Source organism: Orbicella faveolata, unplaced genomic scaffold, assembly GCF_042242905.1.
Source record: "Orbicella faveolata isolate gen_17 unplaced genomic scaffold, um_ofav_v1 contig_15, whole genome shotgun sequence".
NCBI classification, from domain to species: Eukaryota; Metazoa; Cnidaria; class Anthozoa; order Scleractinia; family Merulinidae; genus Orbicella; species Orbicella faveolata.
Genome location: NW_028301542.1, coordinates 2,490,774 through 2,503,119, shown reverse-complemented (window position 1 = coordinate 2,503,119; position 12,346 = coordinate 2,490,774). Strand labels below are relative to the sequence as shown.

Sequence of the window (12,346 nt, the reverse complement as noted above, 5' to 3'; positions counted from 1 at the left end):
CGAGCATCCATCCCCGACTATTTCACATGAGAGCCCCCTCCGATCCACCACGCGGAAAGCGAGCCAAACTCCAGATTAAGCAGTCCGGTATAAGCAGTGGGCAATGACAGTGTGGACAATTGATGGGGAAGTTCCCCCACCCCCCCCCCCGACATTTTACTGTTGTAGTGCCTCTCGTCACACAGGAGTGTATCACCATGCACCAAACTGTTGGGACAAACTAAGAAAATGTTGGGAGGAAAGTAACCTGTGTTGGACTAGCATCCAATCCGGGGGAAGCCGCAATACTCTTGACTGCTTTATACCACGCAAGTCAGGATAAGTTCCAGCAGTGTTGGTCAGTTTGGCTAAAGTGTGACATCACTCCATTATTAACTGAAAATAGCTCACTATTTCAGTGTGGTCAGCTGTTACAAATCACAACAGCTCTTAATTCAAACTTGCTACTGATTTTTACCGTCCAAAGAAAAAGATCGATATCAAATTTCTTCTTAATGAGTCACGATATTTCTTTAAATAATTTTGAGAGAATTTGGGTTTTAGTCAAACGCTTTTAACTCTGATGATTGAGTCTTGTATTCCCATAACGTGTCTTCTTACATTTGCCATAAGATGGTAAGGAGAAATGAGGCTTTCATCACAGGCAGAGATAAAACGGAAAGATTTTAGAGGATGGATAACATGCCATTGCCATATGAAATTTACAGTCCATAATGACATAAGTAGTTTTGATCATAACAGACTGCCAAGAAGCATTTTTCCTCTCGTGGGAGATCGACGCGCGGCGTGCGAACCAGCTCACGAGGGACGCGTGACTCGCAGATGATCGCGAGTCTTCGCGAGTCCGTAGAGATTGTAAGTTCAAACCATTGCTTGAAGTTCTGTCTGACCAACAGACCCTAACAAAGTGAGCTGTCCATCGTTTGCGCGTGATCAAAACAAATGAAGTCTATTCAGACAGAAAGGAATTGAAATACAGACTCCAAAGAATTTCCCTTTTGTTCTGATCAGTGTTTTAGTGACATCTGATCAACGAGCTTAAACGGAGTGCCTCAGGGTCACATTCTTAGGAATCAGTATCCAAGACAAAATGACAAAGGTTCTTTAAAGCAACGTTCCATGATTGGTTTGAACAAGCGAAAAGATTAGCATGACAAACAGCCACGATTCCAAGAAGAGCTAAAAAAAGAAAGTCACAAGACTTCATTGTTTCGAGTTGAGTTCCGCGGAAACCTTGCTTTACTCGCTTGTTTCTGAACACGACATGGATATTAAAACGTTGCTCCATAATCTCCGTGAAGAAGTGTCTTGCTCGGTGTGTTCCGACATATTTACCGATCCAAAACATCTGCCATGTTTACACAGTTTCTGTCTGCACTGCTTGAAACAATGGCATAGGACGAGTCATGGCCGCGACACCATCAGATGCCCAAATTGTCAAGCCGTTAGCAGAGTACCTGAAAGTGGCGACCTGAAAGATCTTCCAACCAGTTTTTATCTGAATGGCTTGATTGATGTGCTGGCAATCAAAGAGTGCAGACGTAGTCAAGTAAGATGTGGGAACTGCGAGAAGAAAAGCTCCAAGACTTCTTATTGTTTCCACTGTTGCATATTTTACTGTCAAGAGTGCGTAACTGCACACAACATCATGCGAAGCAATAAAGATCACCGTGTTCTGGCGCTGAAAGACTTTCAAGACAATGACTATGAGGATGTGCTCAACCGACCTGTGTTCTGTACAAAGCAACGGCACGAGAAAAAAGAGCTGAAGTTCTTTTGTAAGAACTGTGAAATGACCGTTTGCCAATTTTGTGTTTTGATGGATCATCCTGGTCATGTTTTGGAGCACATAGAAGACGAAGCTGAAAGACAAAAGGTTGAAATGAAATCAATGATTGAAACACAGAAGCGTAATTTACAAGCAAAGCTGACTGCTGTTAGTAAACTTGATGAAGACTACGCGAAGATCATACAACGAGGCGAAGAGGTAAAGAGGGACGTTCAGAGGACTGTTGACAATTTAATTGCCAATATTGAAGCGAAGAAGCAAATTATTTTTGCAGCGGTGGAGGACCAAACAGAGAAATCACTGGAAAGTCTAACAACGCAAAAGACCGAGATCGAGCATCAAATAGAGGTGATCAAATCATCGTTGGATAAAGCTGATAAAGTTTTGACACGAAGTGCAAACGCTGAAGTCGTTCAAGTGAAAAAGTCATTAGAAACAATATTGGAAGGAGTTGATCAAACTATTAAGCCAACTGAGCGTGACCTGAAAGATCTTCCCACGTTGGATTTCGTGCCAAATCAAAAGATGTTGAAAACTGTCAACACCGAAGAAATCGGAACACTGAAAATACTGCCGCAAACTGAGGCTAGTCAGTCTGTCGTTGAGGGCAAAGGACTTGAAGGAGGAACTGTTGGAGTTGAAGCACAGTTTGTTCTGACCACTAGAAACGCAGAGGGAGAGCAGTGTTACAATAAACATGACCGTGTAACGGTAGAGATGAGGGACGAACAAGGACGAGAATGCGCGACGGAAGTGCGAATAAATGACAATAAGGATGGAAGCTACAAAATCAGCTATTCACCAAAAGATCAAGGCAAATACAAAATGACAGTTAAGATAAAAGGCAAAGATGTTCTTGATAGTCCTTTTTCTATTGATGTGAAATTATTTCAGGTCAGACCTGTTTTTTCTTTTGGAAAAGCAGGTTCGTCTGTCGGAATGTTTAACTGTCCCTGTGGGGTGGCAGTGAATGGCAGGGACGAGATAGCTGTAATTGATTTTTGGAACCACAGAGTTCAAATCTTCAAGAGTGATGGAAAATACTTAAGATCGTTTGGTCGGCAAGGTAACAAAGCGGGCGAATTTAACTATCCTATGGGAATAACGTTTCATACAAATGGAAATATTTTCGTAGCAGACGAGGATAACCATAGGATCCAGATTTTCAGTGGGGAGGGTGAGTACGTGGGTATGTTTGGTGGGAAAGGAAGCCTTGATAGTCATCTCTCTGATCCTCGTGGTTTATCTGTAGACAGTAATGGAAACATCATTGTTGCTGATAAAGGTAACAACATGATTAAGATCTTTTCTCCTGATGGCAAGTTTCTAATGAAGATAGGTGGGCAGGGTTCTTTTACTTCTCCTGTCCACTGTGTTCAGTGTGATAGATATCTCATAGTGTCAGACTGCAATGAACACTGTATAAAGGTTTTTAATTGTAATGGAGACTTTCAGTACAAGTTTGGAAAGGAGGGTGGAGGGGACGGCGAGTTTAAGTATCCTTGTTGTTTGTCAGTGAACAAGTCAGGACACCTGATGGTCTGTGATTCAAGTAATCATAGAATACAAGTATTTGAACTCAGTGGAAAGTTTGTTGGCAAGTTTGGAACAAAGGGCAGTAATTTAGGAGAATTCATTAACCCAAGGTCTGTAGCAGTTCTCAGTAATGGCCGAATTGTTGTGAGCGACCTGGAGAACCATCGCATCCAGATACTGGAGTGAGCAATGTACTTTATGAAAAAAGAGAAACCCTAGGACATCAATTCAAAATTCAAAATTCAAAATTTATTTTAGTTTTCAGTTTGTTTAATATGTGGAATTATTTTCTGTGATAAAACGTTAGAGATGCAGTGTTCACCCAATTGCTTGTGGTGTGGCTCTGTATCGGTTGAACTGTTCTATAATTGTTTTGGGGTTAGGTGGAACGGGTGGGTGGGTGACGAAAACAAATTTGTGTGTCTTGCAGTTGGATGGGAATAATAACTACATCTCTTAAGTTGTATTGTATGAATTATTTTGAAGGACAAGAAAAAACGTTTTTTTTTTGTTTACTTTACCAGTGGTTATATTATATAATAGAGTGACTAGCAAAATAAGAAAGTTATAAAACCACTTTTTGGATTAATTGTTGTAATAAGAACCTCCACTATAGGAGAAAAGGCTGTTTAGGGGATTTGCCTTTTCTTAATTTAAAGAAGAAACATTTTGTTCCTCAAATTATTACTATACTCTTTGACATTTAATTGTCTTCATGATGTTTTTATAGCAAGTTTGTTTTAGGGATTAGCAGGTTATTGACAGTCAGGTATGTACTGAAAAACATGTAGTACAAAGAACATTGCTTCAATGAGCTTACCAAGTTACTAATTGCCTTGACGTTTGTATTTTCCTTATACTCAATAGCAGTATTTGTTAGCTGCAGTGCTACAGTTAAACCCTACTTTACGAATGACCGCTTAATACGGACACCTTGAGCTTATGGAAATTGATTTTAGTTCCTAGCTCCAACATTTTCTCTTAGCTTGATCAGCTTAAGACAGACACCTGGATTATAGCAACACTTAGTGTGCTTCTGACGGTGTTTGAGAAAACGGGGTTCGACTGTATCTGTAGGTTAAAATATATGTTTTTAAAGTTTGTATTTTTAGCTTTAGTTTATTAGAACTTTAAAGTTAACTGCTTTAATGATGAAACGTTTTGTAGAAAGAGCTGTTTGCAATGATTAAGAGCAGTAAATAGCTTGATATGAAATAATTGTAAAATCGTCATTTTCTTTGATAATGTAAATAAACAAAGTGTGAGTTCAAGAAAGTTGCTCTTTGCTTTGAGTTTACTTTTTAGTTTCTTATGTGAAAAAAGAAATTGTTAGAGATCGTAGAGAGAGGTTCATAAATTCTCCAGTACAATGGGCCGAATAAGCTTGTTTAATAAGGTTTTATCGTATTTAACTCTGTTCTTTTGTGACTGCGTTATGAAATTGAAAAAACTTGAGTTTGATTTGTTGTCAAGAAAACGAAATACATGATAAGTTACGTGGTCATTTGATACATGATTACGTTTCAGCTTCCTGTTAACACGAGCCCAGGTCGAACCACAACCCAGGCTTTATCTCTTTGTTGTGTTCAGATAGAGAAGATACACTTCAAAGCAGTTACGTTAACCTTCCTCTCCCTTGAAATCTCTTGCACGCTACTCTTAGCGGGTCTGCATGGCGAGCGAGCACTATATTTTCATATTCTGCAAAGTTTCTGTTTTCCGGTAGCGCTAAATTCATACGTGGAGAATTGAGCTCGCAAACTGAGGAAATCAATGGCAAAAGGTTAGATAAACTGGCGCCGTTCTTAAAGCGTTTTATGTTTCTTTCTCTGTAGCTCGGTATCGTGCTCGGCCAATTTTTTGTTGGAAGCAATGCTACAATACAATATTGTGCCGGAATACAACGTCCGTAGTTAGTTTTAAATCAAAGTTAGTTAATAGTTTTTAATATTCCATTGTATCAATTTTATTTACTAGAGTTGTTTTTTTATTTTTTTTTATTTTTTTATATTTCATTGTATTATTTTTATTTACATTGTTTTATTTTTTATTTTTTATTTATATTTCATTGTATTATTTTCATTTAGATTTTTACAGTTGGTGTGATATCTCACGGTTTTTACCGACTTAGTTAACTAAGTATAGATGTAGATGTCCTCTCTTCAGTGTTTCAATCAGAATGTGCACAGTTAAACATTTCCATTGTTTTCCCGCCAAAGAACAGAATCGCTTGAACAGTGACGTACGACAGCCCTGCTCTAGTAAGGTATTGTTGGGACGCCCCTAGGTTTTGTGTACAGCGCACTCGTTACTAAGGCCTTCAAATGAAGGATTAATATAAAGCTAACCGGATCGTTTGATGCGAGGCTGCTTAATTTTTCACGAAATAAGTTTACTTTCTTACTAAATATCCTAGGAGAATATTTGTCTTCTCCTCATAGCAACAAGACAGAAAAAACGGTTGAACGTATCTAGATAATTGCTAGAAGGAGGCATTGAGAAACACTCCATTGAAAACATTTGTTTCTTTCTCAATCTCTAACTGAAAAGTTTTTTACTGTTAATCGGTTGACAGGTATACAAGATCCTTTTCAGACCAAAAAACGCTTTTCATTCCACCAATAGAATAATTACACGTCACATGTATATAAGCATGAGGCACTGACGGCCAGCAAGCCCCGGTGCGGGGTAGGGGGGGGGGGGGGTTGTTAGGGGAGTTCCATACAAAAATGTCGGGGATGCTCGTCGGAAAATTTGAATTAATGTCCTAGAGGAGGGGTGTGGCTATAGCTTTATTTTCAATCCTACAAAATACCACTTAAAACGAAAATCACAGCGTTAACGTCTTCAGCGTCTTCAAATGCATACTTAGACAGCTAACACTAGTGGGGATTTTGTCCTGAACACCCTATAAGTGAGACCAGAATCATTGATCTACACCAGCTCCTTAGCGAGACCACGAGCATCAATCCCCGACTATTTCATATGGTCGCCTTCTCCCAAGTAGTGAGCTAAACTCCAGATTAAACAGTCCGGGAATAAGCAGTGGGCAGTCACTTTTCAAAAATTGACGGGCAAACCCCTCCTTCCCTCGCCCCCCTCTGACATTTTACTGTTGTAGTGCCTCTCGCCACACAGGAGTGTACCACCATGTTAGAAGAACCTAATGAAAGATTACGAGGGAAGTAATCTGTGTTGGGCTAGCATCCAATCCGAGGGGAGCCGCAATGCTCTTGGCTGTTTTATACCACGCAAGCCAGGATAAGTTCCAGTAGTGTTGGTCAGTTTGGCTAAAGTGTGACATCACTCCATCGTTAACTAAAAATAGTTCACTATTTCAGTGAGGTCAGCTGTTACAAATCACAGTAGCTCTTAATTTAAACATGCCAGTGATTTTCACCGTTCAAAGAAAAATATCGATATCAAATTTCTCTTTACTGAGTCGCAATATTTCTCTAAATAATTTTGAGAGAATTTGGGTTTTAGTCAAACGTTTGCAACTGTGATGGTTGCGTCTTGTATTTCCATAACGTGTCTTCTTACATTTGCCATAAGATGGTAAGGAGAAATGAGGCTTTCATCACACGCGCAGATGAAACGGAAAGATTATGGAGGAAGGATAAGATGCCATTGCCATATGAAACTCACGGACCATAATGACATAAGTAGTTTTGATCATAACAGACTGCCAAGAAGCATTTTTCCTCTCGTGAGAGATCGACAAGTGGCGCGCGAGCTAGCTCACGAGGGACGTGTGGCTGGCAGATAATCACGAGTCTTCGCGAGTCCGTAGAGATTGTAAGTTCAGACCATTGCTTGGAGTTCTGCCTGACCAACACACCCTAACAAAATGAGCTGTCCCTCTTTTGCGCGTGAAAACAACAAATGAAGTCTATTCAGACAGAAAGGAATTGAACTACAGACACCAAAGCACTAATGTTTTGTTCTGATCAATGTTTTAGTGACATCTGATCAAGGAGCCCCAAGGGTCACATTCTTTGGAATTAGTATGCGAGACAAAATGACAAGGGCTCTTAAAGCGACGTTCCATGATTGGTTTGAACAAGCGAAAAGATTAGCATAATAAACAATCACGATTCCAAGAAGAGCTAAAAAAAGAAAGTAACAAGACACGAAGTGCAAACGCTGAAGTCGTTCAAGTGAAAAAGTCATTAGAAACAATATTGGAAGGAGTTGATCAAACTACTAAGCCAACTGAGCGTGACCTGAAAGATCTTCCGACGTTGGATTTCGTGCCAAATCAAAAGATGTTGAAAACTGTCAACACCAATGAAATTGGAACACTGAAAATACTGCAGCAAACTGAAGCTAGTCAATCTGTCGCTGAGGGCAAAGGACTCCAAGAAGGAACTGTTGGAGTTGACGCACAGTTTGTTCTGACCACTAGAAACGCAGCGGGAGAGCAGTGTTACAATAAACATGACCGTGTATCGGTAGAGATCAGGGACGAACAAGGACGAGAATGCGCGACGGAAGTGCGAATAAATGACAATATGGATGGAAGCTACAAAATCAGCTATTCACCCAAAGATCAAGGCAAATACAAAGTGACAGTAAAGGTAAACGGCAAACACATTCTTGATAGTCCTTTTTCTATTGATGTGAAATTATTTCAGTTAAGACCTGTTTTATCTTTGGGAAAAGGTTCGTCTGTTGGAATGGTTATGCATCCCTGGGGGGTGGCAGTGAATGCCAGGGACGAGATAGCTTTAACTGATTGGTTGCTCCAGAGAGTTCAAATCTTCAAGAGTGATGGAAAATACCTAAGATCTTTTGGTCGGCAAGGTAACAAAGCGGGGGAATTTAAGTATCCTACGGGAATAACTTTTCATAGAAATGGAAATATTTTCGTAGTAGACAAGGATAACCATAGGATCCAGATTTTCAGTGGGGAGGGTGAGTACGTGGGTATGTTTGGTGGGGAAGGAAGCCTTGATAGTCAGCTCTGTAGTCCTCGAGGTTTATCTGTAGACAGTGATGGAAACATCATTGTTGCTGATAAAGGTAACAAACTGATTAAGATCTTTTCTCCTGATGGCAAGTTTCTAATGAAGATAGGTGTGGGCTCTTTGACTTTTCCTATCCACTGTGTTCAGTGTGATAGATATTTCATAGTGTCAGACTTCAAAGAACACTGTATAAAGGTTTTTAATTGTAATGGAGACTTTCGGTACAAGTTTGGAAAGCAGGGTGGAGGGGACGGGGAGTTTAAGTTTCCCCGTTGTTTGTCAGTAAACAAGTCAGGACACCTGATAGTCTGTGATTCAGGTAATCATAGAATACAAGTATTTGAACTCAGTGGAAAGTTTGTTGGCAAGTTTGGAAGAAAGGGCAGTAATTTAGGAGAATTCAATGATCCAGCGTCTGTAGCAGTTCTCAGTAATGGCCGAATTGTTGTGAGCGACCTGGATAACAATCGCATCCAGATACTGGAGTGAGCAATGTACTTTATGAAAAAAGAGAAACTCTAGGACATTAATTCAAAATTCAAAATTCAAAATTTATTTTAGTTTTCAGTTTGTTTAATATGTGGAATTATTTTCTGTGATAAAACTTTAGAGATGCAGTGTTCACCCAATTGCTTGTGGTGTGGCTCTGTATCGGTTGAACTGTTCTATAATTGTTTTGGGGTTAGGTGGGACGGGTGGGTGGGTGACAAAAACAAATTTGTGTGTCTTGCAGTTGGATGGGAATAATAACTACATCTCTTAAGTTGTATTGTATGAATTATTTTGAAGGACAAGAAAAAACGTTTTTTTTTTTGTTTACTTTACCAGTGGTTATATTATATAATAGAGTGACTAGCAAAATAAGAAAGTTATAAAACCACTTTATGGATTAATTGCTGTAATAAGAACCTCCACTATAGGAGAAAAGGCTGTTTAGGGGATTTGCCTTTTCTTAATTTAAAGAAGAAACATTTTGTTTCTCAAATTATTACTATACTCTTTGACATTTAATTGTCTTTATGATGTTTTTATAGCAAGTTTGTTTTAGGGATTAGCAGGTTATTGACAGTCAGGTATGTACTGGAAAATATGTAGTACAAGGAACATTGCTTCAATGAACTTATCAAGTTACTAATTGCCTTGACGTTTGTATTTTCCTTATACTCAATAGCAGACGGTATTTGTTAGCTGCAGTGCTACAGTTAAACCCCACTTTACGAATGACCGCTTAATACGGACACCTTGAGCCTTATGGAAATTGATTTTAGTTCCTAGCTCCAAGATTTTCTGTTAGCTTGACCAGCTTAAGACAGACACCTGGATTATAGCAACACTTAGTGTGCTTCTGACGGTGTTTGAGAAAACGGGGTTCGACTGTATCTGTAGGTTAAAATATATGTTTTTAAAGTGTGTATTTTTAGCTTTAGTTTATTGGAACTTTAAAGTTAACTGCTTTAATGATGAAACGTTTTGTAGAAAGAGCTGTTTTCAATGATTAAGAGCAGTGAATAGCTTTTGATATGAAATAATTGTAAAATTGTCATTTTCCTTGATAATGTAAATAAACAAAGTGTGAGTTCAGGAAAGTTGCTCTTCGCTTTGAGTTTACTTTTTAGTTTCTTATGTGAAAAAAAAAAATTGTTAGAGATCGTAAAAAGAGGTTCATAAATTCTCCAGTACAATGGGCCGAATAAGCTTGTTTAATAAGGTTTTATCGTATTTAACTCTGTTCTTGTGTGACTACGTTATAAATTGAAAAAACTTGAGTTTGTTTTGGAGCTATGAAAACGAAATACATGATAAGTTACGAGGTCATTTGATACATGACTACGTTTCAGCTTCCTGTTAACACACTTCCTGTTAATTGCTAGAAGGAGGAAATGAGAAACACTCCATTGAAAACATTTAATTTGTTTCTTTACTGTTGATTAGTTGACCGATACACAAGATCCTTGTCAGACCAAAAAACGCTTTTTATTCCACCAATAGAATAACTACACGTCACATGTATATAACCATGAGGCACTGACGGTTACCGAGCCCCGAGTTAGGGGGAGGGGTAGAGGGGAGGCCCATACGAAAAGGTCGGGGATGCTCGTCGGAAAATTTGAATTAAAGTCCAAGAGGAGATCAATCTGGGTGAAACTCTAACTTTATTGTCAGTCCCTACAAGATACCACTTAAAACGAAAATGACAGCATTGACGTCTTGAGGGTCTTCAAGTGCACACTTAGAAAGCTAAAAATAGCTCACTATTTCAGTGAGGTCAGCTGTTACAAACCACAACAGCTCTTAATTCAAACTTGCCACTGATTTTCACCGTCCAAAGAAAACGATTGATATCAAATTTCTCCTGACTGAGCCGCAGTATTTCTTTAAATATTTTTGAGAGAATTTGGGTTTTGGTCAAACCTTTTGAACTGTGATGATTGGGTCTAGTATTTCCATAACGTGTCTTCTTACATTAAGGAGAAATTAGGCTTTTATCACAGGCGCAGATGAAACGGAAAGATTTTAGAAGATGGATAAGATGCCATTGCCACATAAAAATTACAGTCCATAGTGACATAAGTACTTTTGATCATAACAGACTGCCAAGAAGCATTTTTCCTGTCGTGAAACATCGACGCCTTATGCCCAACCCTCCTCTTTTACCCGGGCTTGGGATCGGCTGGATGTACCCAGATTAGACTGGATATACCCAGGCACAGTCAAAAAAAAAAAAATTACCAAACTAGACAAGAGAAAACTTGTAGAGAGACTCGCGGTTGAGGCAGAAGAGGCTGCTGGTAGACAAGATCTGAAGACCCTATATAGAATTAACAAAATGTTAAATAATGGTTTTAAAAACAACGATGTCCCTGTAAAAGACACAGATGGTAATGTTTTTTCGAAAGAAGCAGAAAAGCTGGCATGCTGGAAGGAACATTTTGAAAGCATTCTAAATAGGCCAGAACCTGAACAGGTAGCTGAGATTCCACCGGCAGTAGAGGACTTGGATATCTGCATAGATCCACCTACCATGGAAGAGGTGAAAGCTGCCATCAAAGTGATGAAGAGCGGGAAGGCAGGTGGAGCAGATGGAGTGACTGCAGAAATGCTCAAGGTTGAAGAAACTGAAACACCAGGCCTTTTGACGTGCATATTCAGAGAGATATGGGAGAGCGAGACGATTCCTGAAGCGTGGAAGACCGGACTCTTTGTCAAATTACCCAAAAAGGGTGATTTGGGTGACTGCAACAACTGGAGAGGTGTCACTCTACTCCCCATTACCAGCAAGGTCTTCAGCAAGATCATCCATACAAGACTGGCTGAAACACTGGATGAGTACATCAGGCAGGAACAGGCAGGTTTCCGCCCTGGACGCTCGTGCTCTGACCACATTTTCACCCTAAGGCAAATTCTAGAGCAGAGCAAAGAATGGAATGCTCCCCTGTATGCCAACTTTATTGACTTTGAGAAGGCGTTTGACGGCATTTACCGAGATTCCCTATGGAAGATATTAAGGCACTACGGGATTCCATCAAAGCTGGTAAATGTCATCAACATGCTTTGCAGTGACTTCAAGTCCCAGGTTATTTGCAACGCAGCGCTTACAGACGCCTTCAGCGTGACCACGGGTGTGAAAAAAGGGTGTATTTTCTCCCCCTTTCTATTATTCTTGGGGATCGACTGGGTTTTGAAACAAGTGACTAGTGGTGGAAGGAGAGGGATTAGATGGACATTGACCAGTGTCTTGGAATACCTTGATTATGCAGATGATATTGCGCTGCTCGCCCATCGACACCAGGACATGGAGGCAAAGACCAATGCAACTACAGCAGGGAAATTAGGCCTGAAGATCACCATTAAGAAGACAAGGCATTTGAGGATGAGTGGCAGGACCAATGAATCCATCATGGTGTATGGGGAAGTGGTAGAAGAGGTTGATCACTTTACCTACCTGGGATCTAAGGTGTCCACCAGCGGAGATGGAGAAGAAGAGATCCTAGTCCGGATTTCAAAGGCAAGCCAGGCCTTTGCCTCGCTTCGAGGCACTTGGAGATCCAAG

The 12,346-nt window shown here is 39.8% G+C and overlaps 2 protein-coding genes across 2 annotated transcripts; both read left to right on the top strand.

Moving 5' to 3' along the window:
• Nucleotides 1-734: 734 nt before the first annotated feature.
• On the top strand, nt 735-4,600 carry LOC149113122 (E3 ubiquitin-protein ligase TRIM45-like). The gene has a single exon (XM_089287915.1). It carries the CDS (start codon nt 1,265-1,267, stop codon nt 3,509-3,511), a length of 2,247 nt encoding a protein of 748 aa, XP_089144041.1. The 5' UTR covers nt 735-1,264; the 3' UTR covers nt 3,512-4,600.
• A 2,527-nt stretch (nt 4,601-7,127) lies between these two features.
• LOC149113121 (uncharacterized) lies at nt 7,128-9,881 on the top strand. The gene has a single exon (XM_089287914.1). It carries the CDS (start codon nt 7,594-7,596, stop codon nt 8,782-8,784), a length of 1,191 nt encoding a protein of 396 aa, XP_089144040.1. The 5' UTR covers nt 7,128-7,593; the 3' UTR covers nt 8,785-9,881.
• The last annotated feature ends 2,465 nt before the right edge of the window (nt 9,882-12,346 follow it).

Excerpts from the sequence above, each read along its gene's own strand:
- LOC149113122 (XM_089287915.1), top strand. The coding sequence starts at position 1,265 with ATGGATATTAAAACGTTGCTCCATAATCTCCGTGAAGAAGTGTCTTGC.
- LOC149113121 (XM_089287914.1), top strand. The coding sequence starts at position 7,594 with ATGTTGAAAACTGTCAACACCAATGAAATTGGAACACTGAAAATACTG.